A 12,783-nucleotide genomic window follows, 5' to 3' on the forward strand; every position below is an offset into this window, starting at 1 on the left:
CCTGTCAGCCCCCAAAGAAATCCTCCTGCATTGAGACCAAGCTGTGATGATGGAGTGAAGGTAGACTGCTGTGCTAGCAGCATGTCAGTCCGGCACGTAAATAGCAGCCTTCACCCTCCTGAATTGGCTCCTTACGCAACTGCTTGAAGTGCAGAGTAAGAAACTGACTCAGCCTGCTTTCATGTGCCTGGCCACACGAAAATCACCTCAATCTATTGATACACAAAAATGGTACCAAGGGCAGGTGCTTGGCAGTAGCAGTGTTGCACTGTGAGCAGCATCGTTAGGTTTGTTCTTAGTGGGACTGTACTGCAGCCAGCGTTTACATGACAGCAGGTGGCTTTTTAATTAGGGAAACGAAGCATCCATAAGCACCAAAACAAGAGACCTGAAATCATCCTTATTTTGTATTATGCAGAATTTCTGTGTTCGTCAGTGTACAAGCGATTGCTAAACAGGTCCTCACTAGGTTTACTTGCAACTCAAAACAAGGTGGCGATTATGCAAACAGGTTGCCTTTATGGAGGCATCTCCAGGGTGAGTTTAAGCCTGTCCTGTTTGGTTCCTCTTGTCTAACTCTTACAGGTCGGTAAATGTTCATGTTGTTATAAAGAGCTGTGGGGCTGTCGGCCACGTAGTGCGGCTGGTAGAAGTTAGCCTGGATGGGCTGTGCTGGGGGGGGGTGTGAATGAAACAAAGCTGTGGAAGGAATTAACTCGATGCAGAGGTGACGAGGGGGTGAAATTGCTGCTGAATATGAGAGTTCTTGGGGTTTGCTTGGTCTGATGGTTGCTTCCAGTTGAGAGGCTGCTCAAGGGGTCTGAAAGAGTGTTAGCACTTCCCTCGTCGCTGTCAGGCAGGCTGCGCGGCAGGGCCCAGCTCTGGCTGAAGAGGAAGGGCATGGTGCGTGGTGGAGACTTCGGTCCCCTCACTGGCTTGGACAGTGCATAGAGGTGGCGGAACTCCTCGTCAAACAGCTCCACAACTTGACCAGTGAACTTGGAGAGGAGGTTGCGGTGAACCTGGCCACATAACCATGTGAAGCTGGAAGGAGAGACATGGTAAGGGTTAGCCATTGGCAATGGGAGGTCCCCAGTGAGTTGGTACTGAGGCTCATGGTCCAAACACAGGATGGAGCTGAATTTTAGGTCAGTTCACATCAGTGCTCTCTCTTTGGCTTTTGGGTCAAACCTTGTTATTGCAGCTGCCGCTAAAACCTCCAAGAAACTCTCTGTAAAGTTTTATGGCCTCTTAAAGGGAGTGGTGGAAACCAGGACCTGTATCCATGTCAGCACATGTCAAATGCTTCGTGTTTGGCTGTCAGTTCCACAGCCTGGCTTTAGACCCCTATTTAGGAACCGCTCTTCCTCACGCAGTGCTTGAATTAAGGTCTTATCATGTCTTGTCTGCAGAAACATAAATTGTATCTTCCCTGCACAACAACATGCTCATTTGTAAATCTCACCCACTCAGAACTGACACGAGGAAAACTAATGAAGAACAACTGTTCTTCGTTTGCACTGTGCTGTGCCTTTGTTTGCACTGGTCAGGAGAAGCACACAGAAACCCAACCTTCCTGTGGCATCCTGCCCCCACAACGCAAACCACCACACCTGCATTGACAAGTTGAACAAGTGCTCATTTCCTTCACTATAGGTAGAATGAAATGAAAAATATTTCCACAGCCTTTACAAAATTAGTAATAATAATAATAATAACAAACCACCTACTTTGCTGTAAAGGATAAACACTACAGCAGTTTTTATTCTGGGATCCAGAGACACGCCTCAGAACACTCCATGGCCTGTAAATGATTTTTCTTTTACACACTACCCTAATCCACTCGGCAAACATACATCTGTGCTCTTTTTCCAAACCACAAGCTCACTCAATTGAGCTGTGCAGACTGCCTTGTGCCACAGCATCATCAATAAAACAAAATGTAATTACTCCCTGAGCTGAGCGGGGCTTGCGTTGTGCAGCAGAGGCTGTAGAGCAGCGCTGGGTTTGAACCCAGGGTTACTCAGTGTCAAAAAGAACCAAAAAAACGTGTCCCAGTTATTCCTGTGGGAATTTATTAGCTATGCTGGATTTGCAGAAGCATTACCAACAGCCAGAGTTGGCTGTAGGTGTGTGCACTTCACATCCTGTTGTTGCAATGTTTTGACAAAACTCCCGTGAAACTCAGAAGGGCTGACGGCCTCAGCTGACACTTAGACACAGTTTGCATCTGCTGGTTTGGGGCATTCTTGAAGAGGGTTAGGTTTGGGACGTACATTGTTTCTATACTGTTAATTCAGGAGCACGGGGGAGGGGTGAAGTAACCACAACTTGGGCAATTCATAGAATCACAGAATGGTTTGGGTTGGAAGGGACCTTTAGGATCATGTAGTTTCAACCCCCTGCTATAGGCAGGGACTCCTCCCTTTAAACCACATTGCTCAAAACCCCATCCAGCCTGGCCTTGAATGCTTCCAGGAAAGGGGCATCCACAATCTCACTGGGCAACCTGTTCCACCACCCTCACAGTAAAGAATTTCTTCTTACTATCTAGTCTAAATCTACTCTCTTCTGGTTTGAACCCATTTCCCCTTGTACTGTTGCTACCTGCCCTTATAAAAAGTCCCTCCCCAGATTTCCTGTAGGCCTCCTTCAGGTACTAGAAGGCCACTTCAAGGTTCCCCCAGAGCCTTCTCTTCTCCAGGCTGAAGAGCCCCATCTCTCAAAGTCGTAACATCAGACTATACATTTTATGCCTGAGCATGACAATGCACAGTAAGTTACTAAAATGTGGGTACTACTCATCCACTTTAGGCAAATCATTCTAAACACCTAAAACCTTGAGAGTTGAGGTAAGCAGCCCAGCAAGCCAGTTTGCTGCTGTCTGGTAACAGCTGCTGCACTAGTGTGCCACTGCCTTTATTCACAAAGAAGCATTCGGAATCTTTCCCTGTCCTCCATCAAACTGTTAAGAAGACTCCAAACAAGAAAAAAAACACAGTAAGTGCACCCAGTGAGACCTATGTGATGTTAGACAGCTGCATGTGGATGTGTGCTGCTTCCAGCTCTGGTGCTGAGGAAAGAGGGCCAGCTTATTCAGGAGCTGCTTCTTGGTTCTTGGCGGAACCAAACGTAACCCGCATGACTGAAGCAACAGATTTTTAATGTGCTTTTAAACACTGCTCTGGAGCAGGAGATCCCAATAGGTTCAGTGTGGTTCATTTTCCTCTGATTGCCAACTTCAGCCCCCCTTGCTGTCTTTGAGGCCAACACATTTTGTTCCCAGACCCTTTGGCTGCGAACAAAGCAGCCCCGGTCCCTTGCAGAGCACTGGGTACCAAAGGACTATTTTATTCCCTCAGCCTGCTGTCAAAAAGTCATGCAGACTTTTTACAGTTCTGTGAGTTTTCATAGACTCATAGATCATAAGGATTCTATCCTTAGAGTTGGAAGAGATCTCTGAAGGCCATCAAGTCCATCTCCCCTGCAATGAACAGGGATGCTACAGCTAGATCAGGTTGCCCAGGGCCTTATCCAGCTCCACTCTGAAGGTCTCCAGGGATGGGGCGTCAACCACATCACTGGGCAGCCTGTTCCAGAGTCTCACCACCCCCACTGTAAAAGATTATTTCCTTATATCTAACCTAAATCTACCCTCCCTGAGCTTGAAGCCATTTCCCCTTGTATTTGTAAAGGTATTTGCTTTGAGGCATTTTGTGTTAGTTTTGAGATCTACTCAAATTTCCTTTCCAACACTGCAGAAGAGTCTGTTTTACTCTCTTTTAAGATCCTTATTGTTTACACCTGCAGAGATTGGTGGGCAAGATTTGGTGATGATAAAACTTTCAGATGAATGAAGTGAGAGCCAGAAGCCTACAGCAATGCCATGTATTGATTGCCGTTTATAAGCTGTGTGAATCCACAAATTGAGCATGATGAAGTCAAATAGCATATGGATTTGTTCCTCACCATTATCTCTGCTTGCTTGCTACATAGGAGATAATGGATAACGTAGGATAACTTTGACAAGGCTCTTGAATTTAGAAGATAATGCAGCAGCAGAAAAGAATGAGAGGAGTGACTCTGCACTGCAGAGGACTTGAAGGGTTTTTCTTTTTTACTCTTTTTTTTTTTTATAGGATATAAAAGCCAAAAGGGTCCTTCTTGGCTAGAGAAAAGTTGTCCTGCTCACTCCCTTTTCTCCCACATATCTTCTTCTATTCTCCACAAAACTCTGTTTTTACACTTCTAAACAGATTTGATGAGAAATGAAAACAAAACTGAAGGACAATTAAGCTGTAGAGTCCGCTAAATCAAACAGAAAGCCAACAACATGGTTTGCTCACTGCTTGTCTGACAGTTCGTTTGGAAAGTGAATGAAAGAATGGGCGCCTGCCTATGGAGACAGCTGAGCTCTTACAGCCTTCACTGTCCCCACACGCTCACATTTACCTTTGTTCTTACAGTTACATAATCTTCCTGCTGGCACAGTTTATCGAAGCAATTAAGTTCCAAATCACAAACCTGGATTAAGGAAAACAATCTCATCCTTTTAATTAAATAATCACATATGTAATTTTTTCCCTTGTCTTTTTTGTATCTGAGTTTCTAGGATACACCTCAGTCATTTGTGATGCTTATCTACGTAGCCATGAGGCTTAGGAACTATTTATTTGATGCAAACTCAGAGTCTCATGAAATTCCCTGACCTGAGGATTGTGGACCTTAATGAAAGGCCCAGTTGAGATGCTACATCCTGTGCCTGAAATCACCAAAACAACTTGCAAAAAAGGAAAAAAACAAACAAAAAAACCAACTGCAGTGGTGCATCTCACCTGTAGGATCCAGAGAGAACGTATCTCCAGTCAGAGATAAGAAATTTTTCTTGTATTTGTCCTGAAAATTTCCTGCCTGATTTGGCACAGTATACCTCTCCAGTAACACTGCGGACTGAGATATTCTAGTAAAGAAAAAAGAATTATTTGAACAGAGTGAATTACATGTTTGTTTGTCTGAACTAAAAATCAGAAGGAAAAGGCCTCTTTTCCTCTTGTCTTCAACACTTCACCTTCCCTCATTCCTGTTACAGTTTCATCATGGACTCCATTGTTATATTTAAAGGTTTGGGCACGATGGAAGCCCAGACAAGTTTTCAGGGCTAATTTTTCAGTGGGCAAATAAACATACAGGAAAATTTGCACAGAGGAGCTGCAAGCTATGACAATATGGCTGCTCCCCCTAGTCAAAAGAGTACTAGAGATGCGTCTATAGCCAAGAATAATCTGTCACCTCTGCTGACATCTCAGCTCTAGATCTGATCCCTCTTGTTTTACACTGATCAATGGCACAATACAGCAGGGCAAAACCTTTCCTCTTCTAATCAGTACAGGCAACTGAATGGCTGGTGAAGCCCAGACAAGCCATCGATGTCGTATCAAATGTAAGTACGTGTGAATGGAGCTGAAGGTGTCTTTGGCCCATGGTATCAATTTGTAGAATCATTTCTATGGTTGGAAAGACCACTAAGAGCTCCTAGTCCAACCATCAGCCCACCTCCACTATGCCCACTAACCATGTCCCTCAGTGCCACATCTCCATGGTTCTTGAACACCTGGGTCAATGGTTAACTTTAAGGTCAATTTCCTCCAGCAGGGATGATGTTGGATTAAGCTAGCAGACAGCTAAATTTGAGGCATTACCCTTAAAGCAAAGCCTAAACAACATAATTTTATTACATTTCATGCAAACACCCAGGGAATTCAACTAAAACACTGAGGCTGAGGATCAAGAGAAGCAGTCAAGTGAGCCAGGCAATGCCAGCAGAACTCGGCCCTCACAGCCCAACTGAGAGCACCCAGTTCAGTCTTTCTGGCCACCCAGGATTTTCATAAGCAGGGTTATGTGTGCAGCTAGGGCTTCCCACTACCAATGGCTACCAGACCACCTTTGGGTCTAATGGACATCTAATGGGCATCCAGGCTAATGGACATATAATGGAAATGCCTTAGCTTCCTCAAAAAATGCATGGAAAAGTGTAGGCATTTTTAGAGAATAATAAGATTACAGTACCTCTGGAAATCTCCTCTGCTTTAATTACATGCTAGGGATGTTAGAAATGACCCTAGCTTAACTGTGCTTCTAACCCAAAGCCTAAAGAATTTCAGAGCCACAGTACCTTGAAGAGATCCTCAGCAATCTGCAGCTTGTCACACATCTCCGAGAAGAGATTTATATTGCCATGGTCCAGCAGCAGGTAGACAAATACCATGCGCTTGTTGGCTGCCTCCAGAAGGTCACAAAGGATCTCAGTGTCTGTGAATACATCCATCACGATAGCCAGCACCTAGGGGAAAAAGCAGAAGCATTAGTTGATGTCATGGTTGATTAGTTGAAGTCATGGCTGCCTGAAATGCATTGGGTATTTCATGGAATCACAGGATCATAGAATGGCCTGGGTTGAAAAGGACCACAATGATCATGTAGTTTCAACCCCCCTGCTGTGTGCAGGGTCACCAACCATCAGACCAGGCTGCCCAGAGCCACATCCAGCCTGGCCTTGAATGCCTCCAGGGATGGGGCATCCACAGCCTCCTTGGGCAACCTGTTCCAGTGCCTCACCACCCTGTGTGAAAAACTTCCTCCTAATACCTATCCCAAACTAAACCCTGTCTCAATTTAAGACCATTCCCCCTTGTCCTATCACTATTCACCCTCATAAACAGCCATTCCCCTTCCTGTTTATGTTCTCCCTTCAAGTATTAGAAGGCCACAGTGAGGTCTCCTGGAGCCTTCACTTTTTTTTTTAACTCCAACAAATAACAAATTTGAAACATATGTGTGGATATTTATTCTGTTTCTCCCATGCATCACTGAATCAGTGAGACATGTTGCTTCACTGTTTTATTGCTCATATAAATCCAACATAACACGCAATGTACACACTTCAGTTACGTTCTTTTCATCACCAAACATAATGTGAACCAGCAAATTGTAGGTGAGATTTCAGCACTAGGAAGGATATTAAAACACCAATCAGAGAATAATAAGGATGTAGCTAAAATAAGAGACCTCAGCTCTTGCCAAGTGGCTTTCATAAGTCACGTGCATTTAGCAAGTATTGAATGATGCTTTCCCTGTTACAACTTAGGTCTGGAGCAGCCCTGTTTTTAAATCCGCTCCCTGCAGTTGGTAGTGGGCTGACAGACTGCAACAGCTTCATGTTTATTTCTTTTTATATCCAACTTTCACAATGATTTATGAGCTAATTGTTTCAGTTTAAACATACATCCACATTTCCAAAGTCACAAAAGGCAGGAGCATGTGTAAAAGCCTTGGAGCAGCACGGACTGCCCGTTAAAGACCCTCCAGCTGCTTAAATTCACAGCCTCCAGGCAGTGCGTGGTTGAAGGAGCCATAAATGTGCTGTAAAACCAAGCTCATGCCACAGCCACTAGGCTCAGCACTGAGGTCTCACCATCCTCCCTGCTGTTGTCCACAGAAAGAGGTGTCTGCCAGGGCAGCTCAGTGCAGCCATACCCACCTTACCTCCAGGAGGTAACAGCTGGAGAGGGAACCCCTCACAGTTGCCCTCACAGGGCATCACGTTCAATAAAATACAGCCCATGAAAACAATTTTTACAGATTTCTGCAGATCTGCCCCACTAATTTCTTTCAACTTTGGCTCAATCTTACAGAAAGCTTATTCCCTTTCCACCCCCATATATAAATCCCACAAGACCAATTGCCAGATTATTTGGGTAGCAGTGAGGATCACACAGCTTCATTCTGCTGCCGGAGCACAGTGCTTCAGAAAGGGCCCTGTCAGGGCCAGGTAATGGCCCAGTGCTGCCCAACACCTTATCCTCACACTTTGTTAGCACATTTTGGACCACACTTGCCTTTATACACAGCACAGAACTGCTGTCTCACACTCAGCCTCACCACAGCTCCAGACCGCTCTCACATGCTGCTTCTTCACCGGTTGTTCTCAATTTATGTTACTGCACTTGGCTCTTCTCTCTTCCTGGCAATACTCCTCATTTCTTTTGCCTGAATTTCACTTTACAATTTGTGCCTCACAAGGATGTTAGGGTTACAGAGTCATACAATCATTAAGGATGGAAAAGACGTCAAAGATAAACTAGTCCAATCATTCATAATCCAACTGATTACAGACTCTATTAGGATTGTAGTACTCTCAGCTCTCCAGCCCTCCACAGTTTGATGTCATCCACAAACATATTCCTTATTCTATTTATGCTCTTAATGGATACCTTAAGTACTATGGTATCCAGCATGTCCCCGTATCACACACTAACTATTCCCATCACTGAGAAAGTGTACTCAAACAGCAGTTGCCAAATGTATACTGCCAGCAGCCCATTTGAGCCATGGATGTATATTGCATTTCCCATTTTTTCCCCTAGAATTTTTCTCTTCTTGAGATAAGACGTTTTTCTCTGTTAATACCTTTAGCATTACTAGTGCCAGCTCCAACGGCTCTGACTCTAGAGGGCTCCACAGCTGCTCTGGAGAGCGGGACCCACAAACCTCCCTTTCCACCTGGGTATGTATGGTCTTGCCTATCTCCAGCCAGCAGAAATTTGAGACTGAAGTTTTTGGAAAAGAGTAATATTTTGTTTACTTAAAAGCTATGGTGTGTGATCACAATCGCTAAAAGCAGAATTTTCAAGAAGTCAGCAAAGAGCACCATTTCTCTCGGAAAGCAGCTGTGTTCCCAGCTTTTGGGCAGGGCCTCTAGCTCCTCACCTAAGGCTGAGGATGTGGCCAGTACTTTGCCATACACAAAGAAATGCAAGAAAATAATTCCTTGCATCCAATGTGGCCCAGTGCTGTGACCCTTACACCCCCCTCGGGGATTTCATTGCTGCTCAGGAGGCCCTACATTTCCCTTCTAATACAGCAGTCACAAAGAGTTTGTTTCTGACCATTCATCTGTGAGGCTGCCAATGGAACCTCAAGTTTACATGGGCAAAATCTCTTAACAGTGATAAGGAAAGATCTGAAATATTTTCCCCTGAAAACTGAGCTGAGCTGTCACAATACCACCAGAACACACCACCAAAGGTTTTTGCCCCCTTCAGTTGTTCGTCCTCAGATTTTCCACTTGTGCACACTGTGACAGGCATCTCTCCATGTCCCCATAACTTGTCTGTATTAGACTTCCCCTGCACCTCTCCCACACTCTGAGTGAGGCTCTGAGGCTCTGTATGGAGCCTGTGTGACATTTTAGTGGCACTGACAAAGTACTGGGGATGAGACGCCTTCTGAGTGGGTCGTTCCCTGGGGGACATCTCCTGGCACACACGTGCCCCCTTTTCAAGGAGCTCTGTCCCCCCACACCTCCCACCAATCCCTTACAACGACCACTGTTTATTCAGAGCTTGCTTCAGCTTAATTTTCATTCACGGTAGGACAGTGCTGTGCACGGCTCCTGCAGCCTGGCACCGAGGTGCTACAGGCCAGTCCTCCATCATGACCACAGCCAGGCGGATGCACTGAGGCAGTGACAGCGATGCAGTTGCTCAATAGTGGGCTTTTTCTAGAGCAAAACTACACGGTAGTGCACAAGACTGGCTCTAAACACACACCGCCTTTACCCAGCCTTTCTAAGGGCAGGAGGACAAACACATGCAGAGGAACACGAGCTTTCTCTCCATACCTGCGTGGTCTTGTTGATGTATCGGCGTATGATGTCTCTGATGTTGCTGTTCTTCTCTGTCTGGAAGTACACGGTGGCCGTGGACTTTTCCTTTAAATAGGGCTTGTCCGCTGTAATCCATGTGTGCAGGAGAGCAGGCTCACTGCTGTCAGAAATGGTGGGGAAGTACGTCCCTGAAGGCAGGGAGCCGCCATCGTTCTGCCTTTGCGCGGCTGCCCCATCCGTGGGGGATTCCTGCGCATAATAGGACTCCCGGGCGTTCTCCTTGATGTACCGAGCTTCCACCGAGGAGAGGAAATCCACCTCTCCCTCTTTGCTTAAAGTCTGGAGATACGAGTCTGTCCCACCATCCAGGAAAGCGTCCGTGGCCAATCTGATGCTTTCGTTGTGGCTGAAATCTGCTTTTGTCGACTTCAGGGACTGGTTCTTGATGTCCTCCAGCCGCTTTTTTATCTTGCCCATGTGTCTGGGGTGGCTCATGGCTCTGTGTCTCAGCAGCCGATCTGCAGAGTAGGCACCATGCATATGCGTGGTGCAGGCGACGCAGTCGCCCGTCGTGTTGGGAGTCTGCATCCTGGCGTAAAATCACCTTGACCGAACGAATTAACTCTGAATAAAAATAAAGAGATCTTATTACCTCTGGCAAATTCACACTCCCTGATTCTGTCGGTACAATTATCTTCAAAAAACAACCCAAGCTTACTACTCAGGTGGTGGTGTTCTCCAGCAACACTCTGCTTCCAGATGGAACACACGCACAAAGCTGATTAGATTGCTTATCTGCGAGGCACCCACCTCACCCCAAGGGAATCCGAAGGATTCGCGTCCAATTACCAGGGCTGTTTGATTTGGCTGTATTTCCCTACTCGGAGCATCCTGTGAAATGCGAGCAAGGAAAGTATTCAAGCAAAAGCAGGTAGGCTCCCAAGTATCGTTGCACAATCTTCAAAACAGCTTGAGGCTTCTCTGTCCTCCCATAGCATTTGCTATGGAGCAAAAACTTTAACTGGGACAAAGACATCAGCTGCATCCATAGCTTCGGAACAGCAGAAGGGGCTACGGACTCCTGTCTGTACCTACATGCTGTCAGGCAGGCTTAAAAATAAACCTGAAATTCGTCACTGAGCCCCGTTCACAGTATGTTGCTATTACCATGAACGATTCACTCATTTATTTCTTTAAAGCTTTGTGACTATGCTGTCCTATTAAAAGAAAAACACCCCTTCCCAAACATCCTGAGCATTATGTGGAGGAAGGGTTGTGAGCTGGCCTCAAAGCATCAGAAATACAAACACTCATCATTTGATTGTGCACATTTAGCACTGTTTGTTTGGTTTCCTATTTTTTTTTTTTAAGGCTGCAGCTCTGGAGTCACGTTGTCACCGTGGCAGCCCGGCTGCTGTCATTAGCAGCACAGGGGTTCGCAGTGGGGTGAGAGGCAGCGCCTCTGGGAGCCAGGCGGACTGGTATGACTGCGCGGGGCGAGGCGAGGCAGGGTGTGCAGGCACCGTGCCCCAGGTGTTCCATAAATACTTGCGTGCATGCTTTTACGCAGAGGCACGTGTGACACACTTTTATCACACAGGTCGGGTTCGCCATCGCTCTGCTCCACGCTGCTTCAAGGTGCTGTGGCTCTGGAGGGGGCCATAGGCAGAGCAGGGTGGAGCAGACGTTGCCTGGCCTCATACAGGGGAAGGGCTGCTCAGGGCACCTCTGAGCTGGAAGGAGTGCTGTCCCTCTTACCAGCAGCTCTGGAGCACAGGTGTCCTCAGGGCTCGTCAGAGGCCTGTTTTTCCAGGGTAGCTTCCCAGATTCTGTGTCTGTGTCCCCACAGTCTATTTTCAGACGCCTTATGGAAAAAAAAAAAAGAAAAGAAAATAATTATATGCCAGCACGACACAAGCATCCATATAAAAACAGAGAGGAGCGTGAAGTGGTTCCTATTTCACGCGTAGATCTCTGGGGGAAGGTACACCCACCTCGGGTCGGAGAGGTGGTGTGCGGGCAGTGCAGCTTGCAATGTGACTTTAGGAACTGTCCCCTGCCCTCCCCCCACCCCGACATCCGCCCACAGCTGTCAGACGCAGCAAAAAGTCATTAATTATCTAGTGACCTGCTCTGCGCAATTATGTTGAAAAGGATGCCGCCTAATTAATGTGACGTGAGAGATCGCGCCCTGTCAACACCAATCAGGTCCTCCCCGGGCCCTGCAGGGACATCACTGCCCTGCCTGCCGTCCAGCCCCGGCTGTGCCAGCACTGCCACCTTGGCTCTCACAATCAGCATAGGGTCCAATACGGTCACCAAAGGGTCCCTCATGGCCATCCCGATGTCCTGAGGTCCTTGCATGCCCACCTCAAGGCCCACACAGTCACCACATGGGGTCCCTCCTGGTCACTTTGGGGACCACACAGCCAAACCAGTGTCCCCACAGTTACCCTGGAGAAGACCCCAGTGTCAGGCTGGGGCCCCATAAGGTCACCTCATGGCCACCTTGAGGCCCTACACTGTCACACTGACAACATGCACAGCCACCACAGGGTCTCACACTGTGACCTTGGGGCCCCACGCTGCCACACCGATGACACCCGTGGCCACCACAGGCTCCCACGCTGTCACCTCGGTGCCCCACAGGGTCACCACGAAGAGCCATGTTGTCTCCACAGCCCTACACACTGTCACGGTGGGGTCCCATATGGTCACCACAGGGTCCTACACGGCCACTGTGAGGCCCCACACAGACGCCATACGGCACTGCGGCACAGAGCCCGTCCCAGCAGCCGCGGGAAGGGCCGAGCTGTTTCTCCAGCCCTCTTTTTCCCGTACTGCAGGCAGGAGAGGCCACCGTGCCCTTGGCGACCGGGAAAAAGACGGGAAAAAAAACACCGAGATTCACCCCAGCGTCGCAGGGCCAGGCCAAGCTGGACAGTGAGCAGGGGAAAAACGCTTTCAGCCGCCTCGTTAGCGCAGTAGGTAGCGCGTCAGTCTCATAATCTGAAGGTCGTGAGTTCGATCCTCACACGGGGCAAAGGCGGGGAGCGTTTTTTTTTAAGTTTCTAGTTCCGACCGCGCTGTTGCCCGCGGCGAGGTGTGCGAGGGTC

At 47.4% G+C, this 12,783-nt stretch overlaps 1 protein-coding gene and 1 non-coding gene across 2 annotated transcripts; one reads left to right on the plus strand and one right to left on the minus strand.

Moving 5' to 3' along the window:
• Positions 1 to 293: 293 nt before the first annotated feature.
• FAM83A (family with sequence similarity 83 member A) lies at positions 294 to 10,257 on the minus strand. The gene is given in 5 exon segments (XM_042840051.1): positions 294 to 671; positions 673 to 1,044; positions 4,836 to 4,960; positions 6,176 to 6,343; positions 9,683 to 10,257. Coding segments are annotated over 5 exon segments (1,410 nt in total). The 5' UTR covers positions 10,256 to 10,257; the 3' UTR covers positions 294 to 499.
• A 2,380-nt stretch (positions 10,258 to 12,637) lies between these two features.
• On the plus strand, positions 12,638 to 12,710 carry TRNAM-CAU. Its single transcript has one exon. It is a non-coding gene; the product is annotated as a tRNA-Met (tRNA).
• The last annotated feature ends 73 nt before the right edge of the window (positions 12,711 to 12,783 follow it).

The sequence above is a fragment of the Centrocercus urophasianus genome, unplaced genomic scaffold (assembly GCF_019232065.1).
Source record: "Centrocercus urophasianus isolate 14NV4802_14NV808 unplaced genomic scaffold, USGS_Curo_1.0 seq_11, whole genome shotgun sequence".
NCBI lineage: Eukaryota > Metazoa > Chordata > Aves > Galliformes > Phasianidae > Centrocercus > Centrocercus urophasianus.